Genomic DNA, 21,174 nt, shown 5'->3' on the forward strand with positions numbered 1-21,174 from the left:
CAGGAATTTCCATCATTCTGGAATAATAATATTAGGGCTTGAGTTATGCTAATTTAAGTGGGCTGTCAAATGCCAAACTAAAACTGAAGAATGACAAGAGGAACTTTGTTACTCTGACAGTAAAGCAGTGGGAACGCCTAGTAACATAATTCATAATTACATTTGATGTAAACAAATAAGCTTAATTTAACATTACCCAACATTACCCCATTTTTTTTAAATAAATTTATACTTTTATTCAGCAAGGATGCATTCAATTGATCAAATGTGACCATAAAGACAATTTTAATGTAACAAAATCTTCATCAAAGAATCCTGAAAAAATATATATCTTGGTTTCCACAAAAATATTAAGCAGCACAACTGTTTCCAACATTGACAATAATAAGAAATGATTCTTGAGAACCAAATCAGCATATTAGAAAGATTTCTGAAGGATCATGTGAGGATCACTGAGGACTGGAATTATGGCTTTGCCATCATAGGAATAAAATACATTTTAAAATATATTAGAATAGAAAACAGTTATTTTGAATTGGACTCTTTTTATTGTATTTTGATCAAATAAATGCAACCTTGTTGAGCATAAGAGACTTTTTAGATCTTTTGAATGGCAGTGTATGCTGGCAGTTATGGATAAATAGTTATGGATTCAGTTTATCCATATATGGATAAACTGAAAATTGCTACTGCATATCAGCTTAAACTTATCATACCTGGGGGCGCATTTTATTTTGTGATTTCACTGTATTTGAGAGCAGGCCACAGAGCATATTTTGTGTCTGAGGTATGGGGCAAATTGATATTCTATGGAAATTTGTTTGGACCAAGTATACTTTCTAAATGGAGATGAAATGTATGTACTGGATCTAAGGCAATTTCCAAAACATTCCGATCCAGTTTAGCCCCTGATTATAAACTGAAAAAATCTTTTCACTGTTTGCCTTTCTACTGACAAATCAAATGATCAATCCTGTATGTCTTTAAACAATACTCTATAGATCAATCAAGGCTGCTGAGCTGACTCGACTTCTTAAAAAACATCATAACGACCCCAATCTTTTGAACGGTAGTGTATTAATTCCTGTTTGAGCAAAACTGATAAGCCCCTTAAGATACTATTATTGTTATGGTTCTGAATTTTTTTTTTTTTTTTTTTTACATTTAAAAAAAAAAAGATTATACAATAAAAGTCAATGAGGTCCAGTGTTGTTATGGATCCCACTGACTTTTATTGTATAGAGAAAAACAATTGAAACATTGTTTAAAATATATTCTTTTGTCTTCCACAGAAGAAATAATGTCATTCAGGATTGTAAGAACATGAGGGTTAAGCAATTTTCTATTCCTTTACCACTCTGCATAATAGAATCTGCAGAAGATTTCTGTACATATGTTACATTTATCTGTGCTTTGAGTATTTCTATATTTATTCTATTTACTTTATTTTATGCATATTTTATTTTCGACTTTTGGCAGTGAAAGCTCATTCTGATTAACAGCATTAGTATAAGACAGATGCTGTACCTATGCAGATGTATGTAAGTATCTATTTACAATACAGCGTTCTCTGCCTAATGCAGTAGAGAGGTCTTTATCTAAAAGAGGAGATCTTCCCTTTCTTAGGTCCCACCTAGATCCCCTGCCAAGGAATCTGGTGAATCTGCAGCAAAGTGATCCAGGGGAAAGCTGCAAAGCCATCTGCAAAACAGCTAAGGGGCAGAGTCACAGTCTATCTATAGGGGTGCTGCGTGTTTAAGGATGCTGGGGGTGGGGTGCGTCTGCTCCAAATCACAAGGACAAGAACCAGAACTCTCCAAACTCCCTGTTATGCATCCATATTCCATACGCCTGACTTCCTGGACCATCTGCCAACCCACTCAGCACCTTATGGACAGACCAACCCTATTCAAGCCATCATGCTTCTGAGTTTAAACACAGGTGCAGCAGAGGAATACAGGTCCCCCCACCCCCCTCCTTCAGCATACTCAGTGTGTGTCTTTAAGGACATGAACAGGTGTGGGTGTGTGGCCTGAAGACTTCAGGGGCTGTAACCCGAGAGGTCCTGATGTGCTCTGGTGCCAAATAAATGCTTGCAACTCACCCGGCCCTGCGACTGACATGAACTTGAGAAAAGGTGAATACACAGCATCGCCCCTCCCACAATGCTATTTTGAAATGTACGCACATGCTCAGTCAGCCACCATCTCGAACACTGTAGAATTGTTCAGTCATCTGAAAGATGGAGAGGCTGATCACTGCAGAGCCAATGGGCGGAGCTTGACGTCCAGCTCTCCCTCGCTGGATGTAATGGGTCGCTAAACATAACTCCACCCATTAGGTCCACAGAGGTGGAGCTGGACTAGGTCAAGCTCCCCCCATTAGAGGAGACATCATTTGGATCTGCAGTGCGCACCACTTGGAAAGATGAGGTTTCGGTGTCTCCAAAAACATAAATCATTGTATGTGCAATGCGGTTCAAAAGACTAAGTAAAAATAAATTTTTCTTCAAAGTTTTCTAATTGAATGCATTTTTTTATATTATCAAGATAACAATTTGAGTTAAAAAGATTGTTCATATGCTTCGTTGATTTGTGATTTGAGGCTTCTAATTCATTTCTGCTAAAAAGAATTCTGAAATGTTTTTCCTAAAAGTATCTAAAATATTTTTTACAATAAAAAAACATTCTGTTCCCAGATTTTCAATGTTGTTTAGACTTCAGATTCCACTGTCAACATTTCAATATAAAAAGAACAATATAGAGTAAATTTGAGCAATTCATGATGCTCTCACCTAAAGTGAGGGTCTGAAGAGATGGTTCTTTGTGTTTTTCACATCTCAGCTGAACTCTTATTCCTTAAATAACTCAAATTCACTGCCAGCTACTGCACTTCACCTAGCAGGTGGCTCACGCCCCTGAATGTGACAGCTTAATGAGATGGTTGAATGAGCTCACATCTTTATCACCTCCATATCTGCATCCGGTTAAGTCCTTAAATAATGCTCTGAAAGAGAGAAATTTTGTCCTTGAACTGAGAGAAAGAAAAAAATATGCACAAAGAGTTTCTCTAAATTTTGTTGACCAAATACCTCATTCAAGATCCCAAACTGTTCACAGACCCACCTTCAGGAGATGCCAATAGCCAATTATGTTTTTTACATTTTTTAATTTAATGTTTTAAATTGTTAGTTCACCCAAAAAATGAAAATTATGTCATTTATTATTCACCCTCATGTCCTTCCACACCTGTAAGATCTTCGTTCATCTTCAGAACACAAATTAAGATATTTTTTGATAAAATCCAATGGCTCAGTGAACCCTGCTGTCACGAATGTGGCTCCCGCGCCTCCTCCTCCGCAGCACCTGAGGGAGCCGTCACCTGAATATTGACTTTCATTCATTCGGACTACGTTTCCCATAGGCCCTCATTCCTGGGACTGACTGCACACGCACCTGCACCACATCACACTCACCCTATTTAAAGGATTAGTCCACTTTTAAATACACTTTTCCTGATAAATTTACTCACCCCCATGTCATCAAAGATGTTCATGTCTTTCTTTCGTCAGTCGAAAAGAAATGAAGGTTTTTGAGGAAAACATTCCAGGATTTTTCTCCTTACAGTGGATTTCAATGGCTACCAACAGGTTGAAGGTCAAAATTACAGTTTCAGTGCAGCTTCAAGGGCTTTAAACGATACCAGATGAGTAATAAGGGTCTTATCTAGCGAATCGATCGGTCATTTTCGAAAAAAATACAACCGTTTATGCTTTATAAACAAAATATCGCCTTGAATGGATCCCCATTCTGTTGACCCATCATTACACCTGCATTGCCAGAAAGATAATTTCCTTTTTCAATGCCCAGAAATGTACTAAAGATATATTTAAAATAGTTCATGTGACTACAGTGGATTAACCTTAATATTATAAAGCGACAAGGATACTTTTTGTGCACCAAAAATAAACTTTACTCAATATCTAGTGATGGGTGATTTCAAAACACTGCTTCATGCTTTCAAAGCTTTATAAATCTTTTGTTTCGAATCGGTGGTTTTGAGCGCGTATCAAACTGCCAAAGTCACGTGAACTATTGAAATTTCGAAACACTTATGATCATGTGATTTTGGCGCTCCGAACCACTGATTCGAAATAAAAGATTTGTAAATCTTCAATGCTTCGAAGGGTGAGTAATGACATAATTTTCATTTTTGGGTGAACTAACCCTTTAATTTCATCATTGTCAAATTACTACTGAAGCATTACACTACCAACAAATATAAAACAAAATCTATCAATCAGAGAAGTTGTAACCATGGAAACATAAATCATTCAACTTTGCAGTCCTTCATTTTGATACACTGCCGTTCAAATGTTTGGAGTCAGTATGATGTTTTCTCTTATGTTCACCAAGGCTAAATTTATTTGATCACAAATTCAGTAAAAACAGTAATATTATTACAATTTAAAATAACTGTTTTCTATTGTAAAATATCTCTCACAAGATCCTTTAGAAATCATTTAGAAATCAAAATGATCATTTAGTGCTCAAAGTCAGTAGTTCTGTAATATTTTATGATGTGATTTATAAGTTCTTTGTCTCATTTTAAGGTTTAAAACTGTTTACCAAATAATTGGATGGAGAAAATAAATGGAAAGTATACTCTGAGAACCCCAAAAATGAACTGTCACTATGCACTCATAATCATATTACTTGTCATGGTCTTAGTAGTGAAATTATTATTTCTCAATTCAGAAATTTTCCACAGACCCCCTGGCTATCTGAGACTGAGAAACGCTGATGCAGTAGCACTGTGCTCAAGATTTGCTTTGTGCTGTATTAAATCCATGTCTAACTATGGATGAATGATTCTAATTTAATGTCTTTTCACACTTTAAACTGATTTCACTGTAGAGACATGCTCAAAGAGATTATTAATTAATCAAAAATAGAGTTGTTTTGCGTAATTAATGCAGCTGATGTGATTATTTTTCACTCTTTATTCTCTAGCAGACGTAATCACACAACATAACTAAAGAGGCTGGATACACAGAAAATCCAGCTTCCTTCACATAAGACCGAAGTTCAGAAGAAAAGGTGCAACACAACAAGAGGGCATTCATAGAAAATCGATTAAAAATGCAAAACCCTTTTCACCAGTGCTGTCAAGCATCCTTACAGAGATGTTTCCTTGAGTGACACAGCAGAAGGCCTGCTGTGATGTTTAAAGGAGTCTAAAATTGTGATTGGGTCAGGGAAACGAGCTTCAGAGTGTCTGAGAGCGAGAGGTTCACAGACAGCAAGTACTGTGTCTTCCACTACAGCCAAATTACAAATTGTATTGCTCAGCAGCCTGGGCTAGCCTGGGCTTAGCATGCGCACTGCTGGGAAAAATAACCTCACGCAATAGAAAGTGGCTTGCATGCATGCCTGAGTGAGCTCCATCTACACTAACAAATGAATTCAGACAGACTGCCGGTAGACAGAGATATCTCTGCATGTGGATAAAATACTAGTGCATGAGATGAGGTTTGATCCGTGAAGAAGGAGTGAACTCTGAGTTCACCATTTATGGCTGGAGGAGCAATTGATGCACTGGGAAAGATACCAAAAATATCATCATTTACTCACTCTCATGTTGTTCCAAACCAAAATAATCCTAAATTCATTTTTTAATAATACATTGTATGCTTTTTCCATACAATTGCAAAGACACAAAATTAGATTTTTGTAATATTAATGAGAACTTTTAAAAGCTGTTAAAAATGGCAATCATCATAAAATATCAAAAAAGTAGTCCATCAGACTTGTGCACTTTATTTTAAGTATCATGAAGTCAAATTGCTTTATGTGGCAAATGAAACAAAATTTGAATCATTATTCACATAAAATCTTTCCTTCACTTGCTACCATTATGCAGCTGGATCATGAAGTTTGTGAAATGAACATAAAAACCTAATCAATTTTATTTTGTGAACTAATCATTCAGACTGGTTTTGTGAACTGACTGTCAACTGAAAAAGTTCTGATTCAAAAGATTCATTCCCAAATTGGATACCGCTACTTCTCTCATGAACATGCCATAGACAACTAGGGTAGATGTCAAGATTTTCAAAAATAACAACTTAAATTTCATCTGTTCCTCACACAAAGTTATCATATGGTTTCAGAATAGTTGAAATATTGCACACAGGTCTTATGGACTACATTTAAAATATCTTTATGGTACTTTTTGACAGCTTGACAGCTCCAGTACTCATTCACGTATATTAGACACTACTGCTAAAAAGGTTGGGGTTAGTAAGATTTTTTAAATGTTTTTGAAGTTTTAATGCTCACCAAGGCTGCATTTACAGTAAAAATGTAATATTGTGAAATATTCTTATAATGAAAAACTCTTTTCTGTTTTAATATATTTTAAAATGTAATTTATTCCTGTGATGACAAAGCTTTTCAGCAGTCATTACTCCAGTCTTCAGTGTCACATGATCATTCTAATATGCTGATGTGGAATTCAAGAAAGATCTCTTATTATTAGGGCCCAAGCGAAAATTCGCGCAGGGCCCTCTTGTTTTTAGGGCCCAAGCGAAAATTCGCGCAGGGCCCTCTTGTTCTTCTAAGGATTATTAGGGCCCAAGCGAAAATTCGCGCAGGGCCCTCTTGTTCTTCTAAGGATTATTAGGGCCCAAGCGAAAATTCGCGCAGGGCCCTCTTGTTCTTCTAAGGATTATTATTATTTTTTTTTTTTTTTTTTTTTTTATTTTTTTTCCGTCTTCCGGGGCTTTTTGGGGGCCTTAACATGCTCAAAAACTCTTGAAAATTGGCACACACATTGGAATCCGCGGCCATTAGGACGCCGGAGAGGCTGGTACCCGGGCGTGGCAGGGGGGCTCGACAGCGCCCCCTTGAAAAAAGTCTGAAAATTTGGTCCATATATTAAACACGCTTGCACGTATTAGTATGAAACTCAGTACACATATAGACCTCATCGGGCCGAACAACTTTCGTGCTCTAAGTTAAACACCACGCCAACAGGAAGTCAGCTATTAAGGGTTGTTTGAAAAACGCATGCTCTGGAATTTGATATACTCCTCCTAGACGATTAATCCGATCGCCACCAAACTCGGTCAGCATGAAGTCAAGACACTGATGATTAAAAATTGCCAGGGGATTTTTGATATCTCGAACGGTTTGGCCGTGGCGAGGCAACGAATTTATGGCGAGAAAAAGGAAACAGGAAATGTGTTATAACGTCTGCGTACATATATTGATCTTTATGAAACTTCACGAGTGTGTTCGTTATAGGAGTCTGATCACATGGATGTGACTATTGTGAGTCAAAGTTATAGCGCCACCAACTGGCAGCAGGAAGTGTATCACTTTTGAAATGTTTTGAGATCACCCTCTTATTTTTACCTGATTTGCTTCAAACTTCATCAGTGTAATGTCAATACACAGCAGATGTAGACCTATGACAGGATTTTTGATATTTGAAATATTGTTGCCATGGCAACAGGTCAAACTGTAATAATATTCTTGAGTGTTTTTGAGGCTCTTAACATGCTTCAAATTGCATGAAACTCGACACACACATCAATATTGTCAACCAGTAGACATGGACAAAGCCATAGAAATGGGCGTGGTGGAGGGGCTCAGTAGCGCCACCTTTTGACAAAAGTGGGGGGGTTAGTTTTTCCTACAATCACCAAACTCGGTACACATATTGTTCTCATCAAGCCGGACAATTTTCTAATTTACATTCATTAGCTCCGACCAACAGGAAGTCAGCTATTTTGGTTTGAATGTTAATTTTTTGAAAAAACAGGCTATGAATTTTATACTACTGCTCCTACAGGGTTTATCCAATTTACACCAAGCTTTTTTTAACTTGTTGCTAACACATTGAAGTTGTTTAATTGCAAACGGATTTTGGATATCTCAAACGGTTTGGCCGTGGCGAGGCAACGAATTTATGGCAAGAAAAGGGAAACAAAGTGTTATAACTTCTGCATACATTAATTGATTTTGATGAAACTTCGGCTTAGTCTTCGTTGTACAAGGCTGATCACATGGATGTGACTATTGTGATTCAAAGTCATAGCGCCACCAACTGGAAGCAGAAAATGTGTCACTTTCAGCATACATTGAGATCACCCTCTTATTTTTACCTGATTTGCTTCAAAATTCATCAGAATAATGTTAAAACTTGGCACATGTAATCCTTTGAAAATGGGCAGGGAGGAGGGGCTCTATAGTGGCACCTTGTAGTGCAGTAAATGTGGAGTGAATTTGACATAGTCCTTTGATGTTTAACCGTTTTAAGTGCCTATTGCCCGCTGTGCACAGTTGCCCTGAAGCCACCGGGGTGGCGGTGCCACCGGGCTTGGGCCCGCCATCGCTGCTCGCAGCTATATTTATTATTTTTTTTTTTTTTTTTTTTTTTTTTTTTTTCCGTCTTCCGGGGCTTTTTGGGGGCCTTAACATGCTCAAAAACTCTTGAAAATTGGCACACACATTGGAATCCGCGGCCATTAGGACGCCGGAGAGGCTGGTACCCGGGCGTGGCAGGGGGGCTCGACAGCGCCCCCTTGAAAAAAGTCTGAAAATTTGGTCCATATATTAAACACGCTTGCACGTATTAGTATGAAACTCAGTACACATATAGACCTCATCGGGCCGAACAACTTTCGTGCTCTAAGTTAAACACCACGCCAACAGGAAGTCAGCTATTAAGGGTTGTTTGAAAAACGCATGCTCTGGAATTTGATATACTCCTCCTAGACGATTAATCCGATCGCCACCAAACTCGGTCAGCATGAAGTCAAGACACTGATGATTAAAAATTGCCAGGGGATTTTTGATATCTCGAACGGTTTGGCCGTGGCGAGGCAACGAATTTATGGCGAGAAAAAGGAAACAGGAAATGTGTTATAACGTCTGCATACATATATTGATCTTTATGAAACTTCACGAGTGTGTTCGTTATAGGAGTCTGATCACATGGATGTGACTATTGTGAGTCAAAGTTATAGCGCCACCAACTGGCAGCAGGAAGTGTATCACTTTTTGAAATGTTTTGAGATCACCCTCTTATTTTTACCTGATTTGCTTCAAACTTCATCAGTGTAATGTCAATACACAGCAGATGTAGACCTATGACAGGATTTTTGATATTTGAAATATTGTTGCCATGGCAACAGGTCAAACTGTAATAATATTCTTGAGTGTTTTTGAGGCTCTTAACATGCTTCAAATTGCATGAAACTCGACACACACATCAATATTGTCAACCAGTAGACATGGACAAAGCCATAGAAATGGGCGTGGTGGAGGGGCTCAGTAGCGCCACCTTTTGACAAAAGTGGGGGGGTTAGTTTTTCCTACAATCACCAAACTCGGTACACATATTGTTCTCATCAAGCCGGACAATTTTCTAATTTACATTCATTAGCTCCGACCAACAGGAAGTCAGCTATTTTGGTTTGAATGTTAATTTTTTGAAAAAACAGGCTATGAATTTTATACTACTGCTCCTACAGGGTTTATCCAATTTACACCAAACTTTTTTTAACTTGTTGCTAACACATTGAAGTTGTTTAATTGCAAACGGATTTTGGATATCTCAAACGGTTTGGCCGTGGCGAGGCAACGAATTTATGGCAAGAAAAGGGAAACAAAGTGTTATAACTTCTGCATACATTAATTGATTTTGATGAAACTTCGGCTTAGTCTTCGTTGTACAAGGCTGATCACATGGATGTGACTATTGTGATTCAAAGTAATAGCGCCACCAACTGGAAGCAGAAAATGTGTCACTTTCAGCATACATTGAGATCACCCTCTTATTTTTACCTGATTTGCTTCAAAATTCATCAGAATAATGTTAAAACTTGGCACATGTAATCCTTTGAAAATGGGCAGGGAGGAGGGGCTCTATAGTGGCACCTTGTAGTGCAGTAAATGTGGAGTGAATTTGACATAGTCCTTTGATGTTTAACCGTTTTAAGTGCCTATTGCCCGCTGTGCACAGTTGCCCTGAAGCCACCGGGGTGGCGGTGCCACCGGGCTTGGGCCCGCCATCGCTGCTCGCAGCTATATTTATTATTTTTTTTTTTTTTTTTTTTTTTTTATTTTTTTTCCGTCTTCCGGGGCTTTTTGGGGGCCTTAACATGCTCAAAAACTCTTGAAAATTGGCACACACATTGGAATCCGCGGCCATTAGGACGCCGGAGAGGCTGGTACCCGGGCGTGGCAGGGGGGCTCGACAGCGCCCCCTTGAAAAAAGTCTGAAAATTTGGTCCATATATTAAACACGCTTGCACGTATTAGTATGAAACTCAGTACACATATAGACCTCATCGGGCCGAACAACTTTCGTGCTCTAAGTTAAACACCACGCCAACAGGAAGTCAGCTATTAAGGGTTGTTTGAAAAACGCATGCTCTGGAATTTGATATACTCCTCCTAGACGATTAATCCGATCGCCACCAAACTCGGTCAGCATGAAGTCAAGACACTGATGATTAAAAATTGCCAGGGGATTTTTGATATCTCGAACGGTTTGGCCGTGGCGAGGCAACGAATTTATGGCGAGAAAAAGGAAACAGGAAATGTGTTATAACGTCTGCATACATATATTGATCTTTATGAAACTTCACGAGTGTGTTCGTTATAGGAGTCTGATCACATGGATGTGACTATTGTGAGTCAAAGTTATAGCGCCACCAACTGGCAGCAGGAAGTGTATCACTTTTTGAAATGTTTTGAGATCACCCTCTTATTTTTACCTGATTTGCTTCAAACTTCATCAGTGTAATGTCAATACACAGCAGATGTAGACCTATGACAGGATTTTTGATATTTGAAATATTGTTGCCATGGCAACAGGTCAAACTGTAATAATATTCTTGAGTGTTTTTGAGGCTCTTAACATGCTTCAAATTGCATGAAACTCGACACACACATCAATATTGTCAACCAGTAGACATGGACAAAGCCATAGAAATGGGCGTGGTGGAGGGGCTCAGTAGCGCCACCTTTTGACAAAAGTGGGGGGGTTAGTTTTTCCTACAATCACCAAACTCGGTACACATATTGTTCTCATCAAGCCGGACAATTTTCTAATTTACATTCATTAGCTCCGACCAACAGGAAGTCAGCTATTTTGGTTTGAATGTTAATTTTTTGAAAAAACAGGCTATGAATTTTATACTACTGCTCCTACAGGGTTTATCCAATTTACACCAAACTTTTTTTAACTTGTTGCTAACACATTGAAGTTGTTTAATTGCAAACGGATTTTGGATATCTCAAACGGTTTGGCCGTGGCGAGGCAACGAATTTATGGCAAGAAAAGGGAAACAAAGTGTTATAACTTCTGCATACATTAATTGATTTTGATGAAACTTCGGCTTAGTCTTCGTTGTACAAGGCTGATCACATGGATGTGACTATTGTGATTCAAAGTAATAGCGCCACCAACTGGAAGCAGAAAATGTGTCACTTTCAGCATACATTGAGATCACCCTCTTATTTTTACCTGATTTGCTTCAAAATTCATCAGAATAATGTTAAAACTTGGCACATGTAATCCTTTGAAAATGGGCAGGGAGGAGGGGCTCTATAGTGGCACCTTGTAGTGCAGTAAATGTGGAGTGAATTTGACATAGTCCTTTGATGTTTAACCGTTTTAAGTGCCTATTGCCCGCTGTGCACAGTTGCCCTGAAGCCACCGGGGTGGCGGTGCCACCGGGCTTGGGCCCGCCATCGCTGCTCGCAGCTATATTTCTAAGGATTATAATTTTTTTTTTTTTTTTTTTTTTTTTTTTTTTTTTTCCGTCTTCCGGGGCTTTTTGGGGGCCTTAACATGCTCAAAAACTCTTGAAAATTGGCACACACATTGGAATCCGCGGCCAACAGGGCCGGGCAGAAGCTGGTACCCGGGCGTGGCAGGGGGGCTCAACAGCGCCCCCTTGAAAAAGGTCTGAAAATTTGGTCCATATATTAAACACGCTTGCACGTATTAGTCTGAAACTCGGTACACATATAGACCTCATCGGGCCAAACAACTTTCGTGCTCTAAGTTAAACGTCACGCCAACAGGAAGTCAGCTATTAAGGGTTGTTTGAAAAACGCATGCTCTGGAATTTGATATACTCCTCCTAGACGATTAATCCGATCGCCACCAAACTCGGTCAGCATGAAGTCAAGACACTGATGATTAAAAATTGCCAGGGGATTTTTGATATCTCGAACGGTTTGTCCGTGGCGAGGCAACGAATTTATGGCGAGAAAAAGGAAACAGGAAATGTGTTATAACGTCTGCATACATATATTGATCTTTATGAAACTTCACAAGTGTGTTCGTTATAGGAGTCTGATCACATGTATGTGACTATTGTGAGTCAAAGTTATAGCGCCACCAACTGGCAGCAGGAAGTGTATCACTTTTTGAAATGTTTTGAGATCACCCTCTTATTTTTACCTGATTTGCTTCAAACTTCATCAGTGTAATGTCAATACACAGCAGATGTAGACCTATGACAGGATTTTTGATATTTGAAATATTGTTGCCATGGCAACAGGTCAAACTGTAATAATATTCTTGAGTGTTTTTGAGGCTCTTAACATGCTTCAAATTGCATGAAACTCGACACACACATCAATATTGTCAACCAGTAGACATGGACAAAGCCATAGAAATGGGCGTGGTGGAGGGGCTCAGTAGCGCCACCTTTTGACAAAAGTGGGGGGTTTGTTTTTCCTACAGTCACCAAACTTGGTACACATATTGTTCTCATCAAGCCGGACAATTTTCTAATTTACATTCATTAGCTCCGACCAACAGGAAGTCAGCTATTTTGGTTTGAATGTTAATTTTTTGAAAAAACAGGCTATGAATTTTATACTACTACTCCTACAGGGTTTATCCAATTTACACCAAGCTTTTTTTAACTTGTTGCTAACACATTGAAGTTGTTTAATTGCAAACGGATTTTGGATATCTCAAACGGTTTGGCCGTGGCGAGGCAACGAATTTATGGCAAGAAAAGGGAAACAAAGTGTTATAACTTCTGCATACATTAATTGATTTTGATGAAACTTCGGCTTAGTCTTCGTTGTACAAGGCTGATCACATGGATGTGACTATTGTGATTCAAAGTCATAGCGCCACCAACTGGAAGCAGAAAATGTGTCACTTTCAGCATACATTGAGATCACCCTCTTATTTTTACCTGATTTGCTTCAAAATTCATCAGAATAATGTTAAAACTTGGCACATGTAATCCTTTGAAAATGGGCAGGGAGGAGGGGCTCTATAGTGGCACCTTGTAGTGCAGTAAATGTGGAGTGAATTTGACATAGTCCTTTGATGTTTAACCGTTTTAAGTGCCTATTGCCCGCTGTGCACAGTTGCCCTGAAGCCACCGGGGTGGCGGTGCCACCGGGCTTGGGCCCGCCATCGCTGCTCGCAGCTATATTTATTATTATCATTGCTGAAACAGTTGTGCTGATTAATATTTCTGTAGAAGCCTTTGATACATTTTTTCAGGATTCTTTGAAGAACAGAAAGTTCAAAAGAACAGCACTTATTTGAAAATGATTTTTTTTGTGTAACATTCTAAATGTCTTTACCTCACTTTTGATCAGTTTAATGCATCCTTGTTGAATCAAAGCATTGCTTTAAAAAAAACAACAAAAAAAAACATCTTTTTGTGATCCATGGGAAAAAAAGAAAGTCATAAGTGTTTGCAAAGACATGGAGGTGAATAAATAATGACAGAATATTCATTTATAGCTACAACTATCCTATTAAGATCTTGCTTGGGTACTCCCTCGGAGCAATGCTGTTTCGCTCTTGAGTAAGCTGTCAGCTCCAGGGCCCCCAAGGCCGTCTCGCTGCTATGAGGCCCGTGTGTCAGACAAGCAAAAGCTATGCCACATATGTGCTGACTTTGCTGAGACAAGAATTCTTGTGTAATCCTGGCATAAGCTAATTGCCTGAAGTGGATTTTATAACAGTTAACGAGCTCAACGTATACACCACTCCGATGGAATCCTGTCAGATAAATTATACAATAAACATGCTTTACAAATGTTGGTACAGTAAACACATGCAAACACTTTTAAGTCTCAGCACTTGTGTTGTCATCAGCACTGCAGTGACATCAGTCTGGATTTAATTAAATCTTAAGGAAGCTCAATGAGCTGAGGCTGCCACATGAAGCTCATAGACCGCAGACGAGTCACTCATCAGCAGCCTTATACAAAAACCACAGAGTCTCACACACACACACACAATTCAATTCACATACTGCGGATTTCATCTGTGCCCCAAAGCACTGTAGTTTACCTTTTACCTGGGTGCCTCTCATTACTCATAGTCGCCGAAGCTATCAACACTCAGCACGATCTCGGTGATGGTGGAATAGTGAGAGCAGATAAGCACAAAACGCTTTCAAATATCCACCTCAATTGCTGATCAAAGATACACACTAAGAGCTGTCAAAACAGTCTGGTGTTCTGCAAATGTACTAGTGTAAATTAAAAGGTTATCTCTGGGAGGTGTTTCCTAAAACAAAACGTATTTAAAGAAAAGAAATGGAGGAACATTTGTGCTACCTTATAAAAATATGCCATTAAATTTGTGGTTAAACAAAAAACCGCAGAAAACATTTCAGATATCACGCGATGGCATATAAAAACTGAGATAAACCCCCGAAGCGAGACGCTGTCACAGGTAAGAAAGCTGTTGCCATAGTGTTCCATTTTTACCATAATGCTGTTTAAAGAGTAAAGTACGATACAATTTTCAGTGAATCTACTCTTACAATAACTGTTCTGTTAATAACCCTCTGTCAATCTGACTATCCATGGGCGGAGGTGCAAAAATGTGGAAGTATAATCTCTAGTTTTTCACGAGCTGTCAAAAAATTATGCGTTTGGCATCAAATGCTGACAAACTAACATGAATTTATTAATACTGAAGTTTTCCAAGGCCGTTTTTACTGTAGTTGCAGAAAGAGTATGTGGAATAATATGCTGATATGGAGAACGGTCAAATGTATACTTTATTCGACCACTCCATGCCACGACTGACCAATCAGAATCAAGTATTCCTGTGCACCGTGTAGTAAGGTGAGAATATGCCATACTAATCCAGGTTTACAGTACTCTTTGCAGTATTTTTTTAATATCTTAGCACATGTTGTGGTAGTTGTTGACTTTAAAATACGATACTGTGCAAATAAAAACAGTAATGAAACAGCAGTGGCCAGGCCTGTTAAGATAGCTGATGCAATGACCTATGGAGCCTGAGAACTGTGTGCGTATGTGCAGTGGAAGTATTAACTTTTAAGAGGCTAAATTTAAACCCTGGAATGCAGAAGGCTTCCAGAACAACATAAACTCCAAATAAGCTCAGTGCTACTGTACTGGCGAACTCTACATCTGGATTTATAGAAGTGTGCCCAAACAACATTGTCAAGTCTCATTTGACCAACACTGCACATTGGACAATGAATTTGAGTTTGGGTAACCTGTGGAGGCACAATGAATTGATTGTTTTTTTACTATTTATATTTACAGTGATAATGTTTTCCCCTGAGCAATTACTCTCCACTTATTTATTATAAGCTTAACCAGACTATTTGCTGCACATTATTGACGTCCAGAGTAAACTGCCTTGATTGACTGTCCAAACTATTTGCTTCCAAAAAGAAGCTGAGAATGAACAACATCCTGATGCATATAAAATGACCAGCAATTGGAGTGTGAAAACCATGCAACTGCTATTTTGTGCTCAGTGTGCTCAGCCAACCAACATCAAAGACAGAATTGGGGCACCTTTCACAGATGTCTAGGGTGCATTAATGTCCCCTATTTAGTGAGATTGTAACCTTCACTGCCAGAGTTCTCACTTTAACGCTTTAACAGGAAAGTGAGATGTCACACACCTGCCTCATGCAAGATGCTATAACAGACTGCAGTAAATTGGTGTGATGGATTTGATCGATGTTGCATATGCATATTAAAATGATCAACAATACAAATTCATCAAAACCATAACTCAACACAACATATTTTACACACTTTATAATAAAATACTAACTGGGGCACCAACAGTTTTTTCATATATATGTATGCATAAATGTAGAATGGAAGGATTCTAGTGTTATTTGCAAAACTATAAATTAGCTTAGCTTTGTAGATGATTATCACAACAGTTGGCACAATGCCTCATCTAGACATCTTGAATGAATATGGCAAATTTCATAATGATCAGCAGTTCACAGTTTAAGATATTAGCCACTGAAATTGAAAAGTAGATTTTTCAGAATATTCAAAACTTCTTTAAAAAAAATTATAAATGGAAAAACAAATCATTAATTGCATCACAAACGATGTACTATCCACTGTTCATTACACTATACACAATTTACACAGAGGGTGTGCATTTTAAAAAAGGCAGTGTCATCTCAAATCAATCTTATTAAATGTGAAAATGCTATTCGCACTATACTGAAAAATGCCGTAGAATAGTTCAAAAGTAGGTTACACAAAATGGGACACACCTACAGTACTTGTATGCCTGAGTAGTTTGAGGAATTTGTGACTACCCTACCAAATTTGGGATCTTTGTGATTTAAAGGCCCGGTTTCACAGACAGGGCTTAGCCTAAACCAGGATTAGGCCTTAGTTCAATTAGGATATTTAAGTAACTTTTATAAACGTACATTTGAAAAAAGCATTACTGGTGAGCATCTTGAGATAAAACAATGGCACTGCCATATTACAACTACAAGTTGCTTTTAACAGCTCAAACATGCATTTTAGTCTAGGACTAGCTTAAGCTTTGTCTGTGAAACTGGAGGATGATCTCTTTTGCCTAAACAGTTTTAGAGCAGAAAAATCACAATAAAGAAGAAAATGCTGACTGGGCCCCCTTATGAGTGTATATGAGTTTATCATGTAACAACATTTGAAATATTCTAAGCAGTCTTCAAGGCACCTCTACTCAACCACCTCTTTATTTTCAAAACTATTAAACTAAGTGAGACAGTAATTCACACCATGGTGTCCTATCCTATCATATCGTTTACACAGGTAACTGCCATGCGCCATGGCATCTATGTAACCAATCTGCGTCGAACCACAGAAATAGAAAAGTCCTAAAGAAGGTGAGAGGATCGTATCAAATGTAATCGCATGCGGGAGAACACACAAACAGAGCACTTCTTTATGGAGCGAAAAATACTGCAGAATTAAGCTCGACAATCAGTGCACGAGCGGCAACTGGATTTATTTACTACTCGCGCGCTCAGTAACTCCTCTCTAGACAATCACAACAAAGCAAAAAAACATATTTAGTTCTTCTTAGGCATACGCGCATATCGCTAAAATTAAAGTCGCATAAACATAATTTGTCCTTGCACCTGCCTGATGCTCATTGAATTCCCATTCACGCGCGTTGACTACAGGTGCGTCGCGAGAGCAAACTCGCACCTGACTCAAGTTCCAAAAAAAGGAATAATACTGTAAATAGCTGTTAATATGACACCTTGCTATTATATATGCGTAAGGACGGAAAATAAATCAATTAACCACTGAGAAAAGCCCAACAGCGTTGCTTTAATCCCGGCGTACGAGCCAACATTTTTGATGTCTCAGCATTACACTGTCTTATCGTAATTAATCATCAAGAATGCGCAAAAAAAATGCATTTGCAAAATAAAGAACGGTGTTTTTACTTACAGTTCGTAAGAACTGAACCTCATCTTCCCCTTCACCACCTTCGGCCATGGCTGTAGAAGAGCCTGCCTAGACTCCGAAAGCCACCACTGACAGCAGGCAGCGGAGCGGTGCTTCTCCTGTCCTGCCGATATTAGCATAGCGCTCCATCCACAGCCATATAGGGGAGAGCGGGCAAGCCCACTGCCGCTGCTGTCACTCAGTGTCACGAGCGCTCTCGCTCTTAATGCCAGTGGAGCACCATCACGAGGACGATCACATCTGCATCACCTGCGATGTTCCGATGAAACGGAAAATATGGGGGGTTAAAGTCAGCATGCAAAAATACTCTCCATAGTGCAATATTAAACGTGTCTCACAAGAAGGACGGAATAATGCTGTGAAAGCTTTTTTGCTTAATTAAAGCCACTAGGACGGTGATATATATAGGCTACACACACTAAACAAAGAAATAATTGCATTACTGATAAAGATTAGAAGATCTGTGCCGATACGACCATGAAGTAAGAATGTTATTTCTAAAAGCATTCAAGCACTTTGATAGCTGAAAATGAAATTGAGGTACTTAATAGTCATAATTATTTTACATAACATACTGTAGGATATAATATTGTCAAAGCATTAATAAAAATGTAAAGAGAGAGAGAGAGAAGTAGGCTATAAAACCGATAATAAGGTGTCAGTAATTAACAAAAAATGAAGATAAGAAATATTCAATAAAATAATAATTACATATTAAAAATACAATTTCAAAGTATTATTAGTAGGCTATAACTGCATACAATATTGCTATCATTACACACCATAAGAAATGTGACAGATAAAACAACAACATAAAATACTATTAAATCTAAATAAAATAAAATAAAATAAGCTACTAATACAGGTTTATTCAGTCTACTAAGCTACTAAGACAGGTTTACTCTTCAAATAAAATAAAAGATAAAATGGAAAAAATTGACATTCAAAAAGACATTAATGAATGCATATTAAATATGAGAAATATGCAAGTAATTTATTTATTTATTCTATATTTTATGTAAATTATTGCCCAATGACAGGGCTAATGTCAGGTAATTTACAAGCGTCACAAACCCTGCATCTCAATCAGCTCCCTAGCTCGTGAATCAGTATAGCGTGAAAATGAATGTGGCCGACTCCCTGATCATTGCCCTGGCTACTGAACTAGGGAGCTGATTGAGACGCACCCAGAATCTACTTGTCTGAAAGTCTCTAGATTAAATTCTGGAGGAACAGCTCCATCTGGCGGCCAATTCTGAACTGCAGCCGCAGGATTCCAATATTCATCACTGAGAAGAGGACACAGCCCAGCTTGTGTGCCAACAGCCTGTCGTGGCACGCTATCATTAATGTCCCCTGCTAGATCACGAATCCAAACACACGCGTTTTTAAATATTTTACTTGTTTTAACCTTTACCTGCCCATTTAATATCTCTCCCATTTGTATAATTCCTACATGTTATTAATTTTCTACTACGGGATACTTGTGTTGTGACATTGAGCTCAGAACTTGGAATGGGATGATGTTCAAGTCAGTGTTGATTGGACAGTTTTCTGTCAATCACAGCCAGAAGGGACAATAAAGGAAAGACTCATGGGACAGACTACAGTTCGAATGAATGCCAGTGAAGTAGCCAGAGGATGATGGTAAGAATTAAAGTTTTCATTCCAGATTACTAAAATAAATGGATTTTACATAAGCATTGATTGTGGATTTTATAAAGACTTTTATTTGCTTTATTTTGCAACCTGTTTGTAGCAACTTTCTAACTTTCATTTTTAACTTTGTTGACACAAGTGCTTGTTAAATTAATGCAGATAATCTAAAATGTGAAATGTTACTCAGATTTGTGATGGACAAACTGAATTTTTTAATTTTCATTGTCACATGATCCTTTAGAAATCAATCTAATATGCTGATTTGGTGCTCAAGAAACATAGTATTATCAACAGTTAATAGTTTATGGTACCATGATACTTCTTTGATTAATAGAAAGTTTAAACAGCATTTATTTAAAACTCATTTGGATATTTTATCTTTCTTAGAAAGACCGTCATAATGGTTAACACTCTAATAAGGAAGCAGACTGTCATGGAGGGGACCAGCACTATTCTTCAGCTTTACAAAACAATCAGAGAGAAAAACAAGATAACTAAGTTTCTCCCAGTCAATAACGGTCCAGGCTCCGTAACGAAGGGAAGGGCAGCTCTTAAGGGCAAAGCTTTGATTAGTTCTGGCATGAAGGAGGTGGGACCAAAGACTGAGCGTGAGGGTCTTGATAAGACAAATGAAGTCAGAAATAAGGTGCTTTTTGAGGACCTGTTGGATCCTACTGCGGATTGCAAAGCCGAGGCTATAATGGGAAATCAACAAGGGAACACGAATTTAGACTTGGAAAGTGACCACGGGAGTGGAGTGGATCTGTGTTGCACCAGCAGCCTGGAGCACAAGCTCATCATTTCTCCTAAAAGCCTGAGAAAAGCCTCCAGAGGGCGGAAAGAGAAGAAATTGTGGATGATGAGCTCGCGGGGTGTGGGGAGGAGGACACCCATGAGCTCTACTGAACCACTCTCACACAAAGTTTTAAAAAATGCAAAGAGGCAATGCGAGCATGAATGTCCCAAGACGCTGACTGAATTGAAAAATAAAGCAATAGCTAAGGATTCAAAGAGTTTTGAGGAAGATCTGTCCAGTGAGCTCTCCGAGTATGACAATGGATTTGAAATTGACTCAGATGAGACGCAAAATACACATGGCCGGATGAAGACAACTAAGCAAGAGAAGTCGCAAACAACAGACATGATTCAACTGTACCGGTGTGGGAATGAAGGTATGGAGCAGCAGGTAGCAACGTCCAGAGTGAGAGACAAAACAGTTGAAGTGGAGAATGTTATTCACCAAGTTTTTTGCACCTGTTTGAGAGGCAGCACACATGTCTCAACCGCAGATGGGTTTTTGCATAAGGACAGTCACATACCCACCCAGCACATGGAGAGTTTCCCTTTGGAGCTCTCCAAAGTACTTAAGAAATCAAATATAAAATCAGGAATGAAGAACATTTCTTTCTCTTCTTCAGATGCTGTCGCTGCAAGTCTTCACACCATATCCCCACCATTATCCCGTCTATCCTCACAAACCTCCAAGCCCCTGCTACAATACCGTATTCTGCCGCTACCTGAAGTGGATGCAGAGGACTACGACAGAATTTATCTATACGGCAGCACAGAAAGGAGCACCTATAATGGATCTGTATCAACAGTCATTGAGCAGAGTGTCAGTTGGATCCCATCCACTACAACCATCCCTACTTCTCCAACTATAGGTGTGTGACCTCTCTGTCCTCAAGAATATAACACTTCCTGATTCTGTTCTTCTGTCCCTTACTTTTTATGATAAAAA

The 21,174-nt window shown here is 38.7% G+C and overlaps 2 protein-coding genes across 6 annotated transcripts in view; one reads left to right on the forward strand and one right to left on the reverse strand.

Annotated features, from left to right (window-relative positions):
• The window catches only part of ryr3 (ryanodine receptor 3), a 99,398-nt gene extending 81,494 nt beyond the window's left edge, over positions 1-17,904 (reverse strand). For all 4 annotated transcript variants that reach the window (XM_048206336.1, XM_048206335.1, XM_048206334.1 and 1 more), the window contains exon 1: positions 17,757-17,904. In XM_048206336.1, the coding sequence (XP_048062293.1) occupies positions 17,757-17,804 (48 nt within the window). In that variant the 5' untranslated portion in view covers positions 17,805-17,904. The remainder of the gene's footprint in view (positions 1-17,756) is intronic.
• Positions 17,905-19,219: 1,315 nt separating this feature from the next.
• Positions 19,220-21,174, forward strand: part of fmn1 (formin 1) — a 35,403-nt gene continuing 33,448 nt past the window's right edge. The window contains exons 1-3 of one of the 2 annotated variants that reach the window (XM_048206342.1): positions 19,241-19,421; positions 19,821-20,605; positions 20,852-21,097. In XM_048206342.1, coding sequence (XP_048062299.1) covers positions 19,834-20,605; positions 20,852-21,097 — 1,018 coding nt within the window. In that variant the 5' untranslated portion in view covers positions 19,241-19,421; positions 19,821-19,833. Of the gene's footprint in view, positions 19,422-19,820; positions 21,098-21,174 lie in introns of both variants that reach the window. The other variant, XM_048206341.1, reaches the window with a different exon arrangement.

Source organism: Megalobrama amblycephala, linkage group LG11 (genome assembly GCF_018812025.1).
Source record: "Megalobrama amblycephala isolate DHTTF-2021 linkage group LG11, ASM1881202v1, whole genome shotgun sequence".
In the NCBI taxonomy this organism is placed as follows: Eukaryota; Metazoa; Chordata; class Actinopteri; order Cypriniformes; family Xenocyprididae; genus Megalobrama; species Megalobrama amblycephala.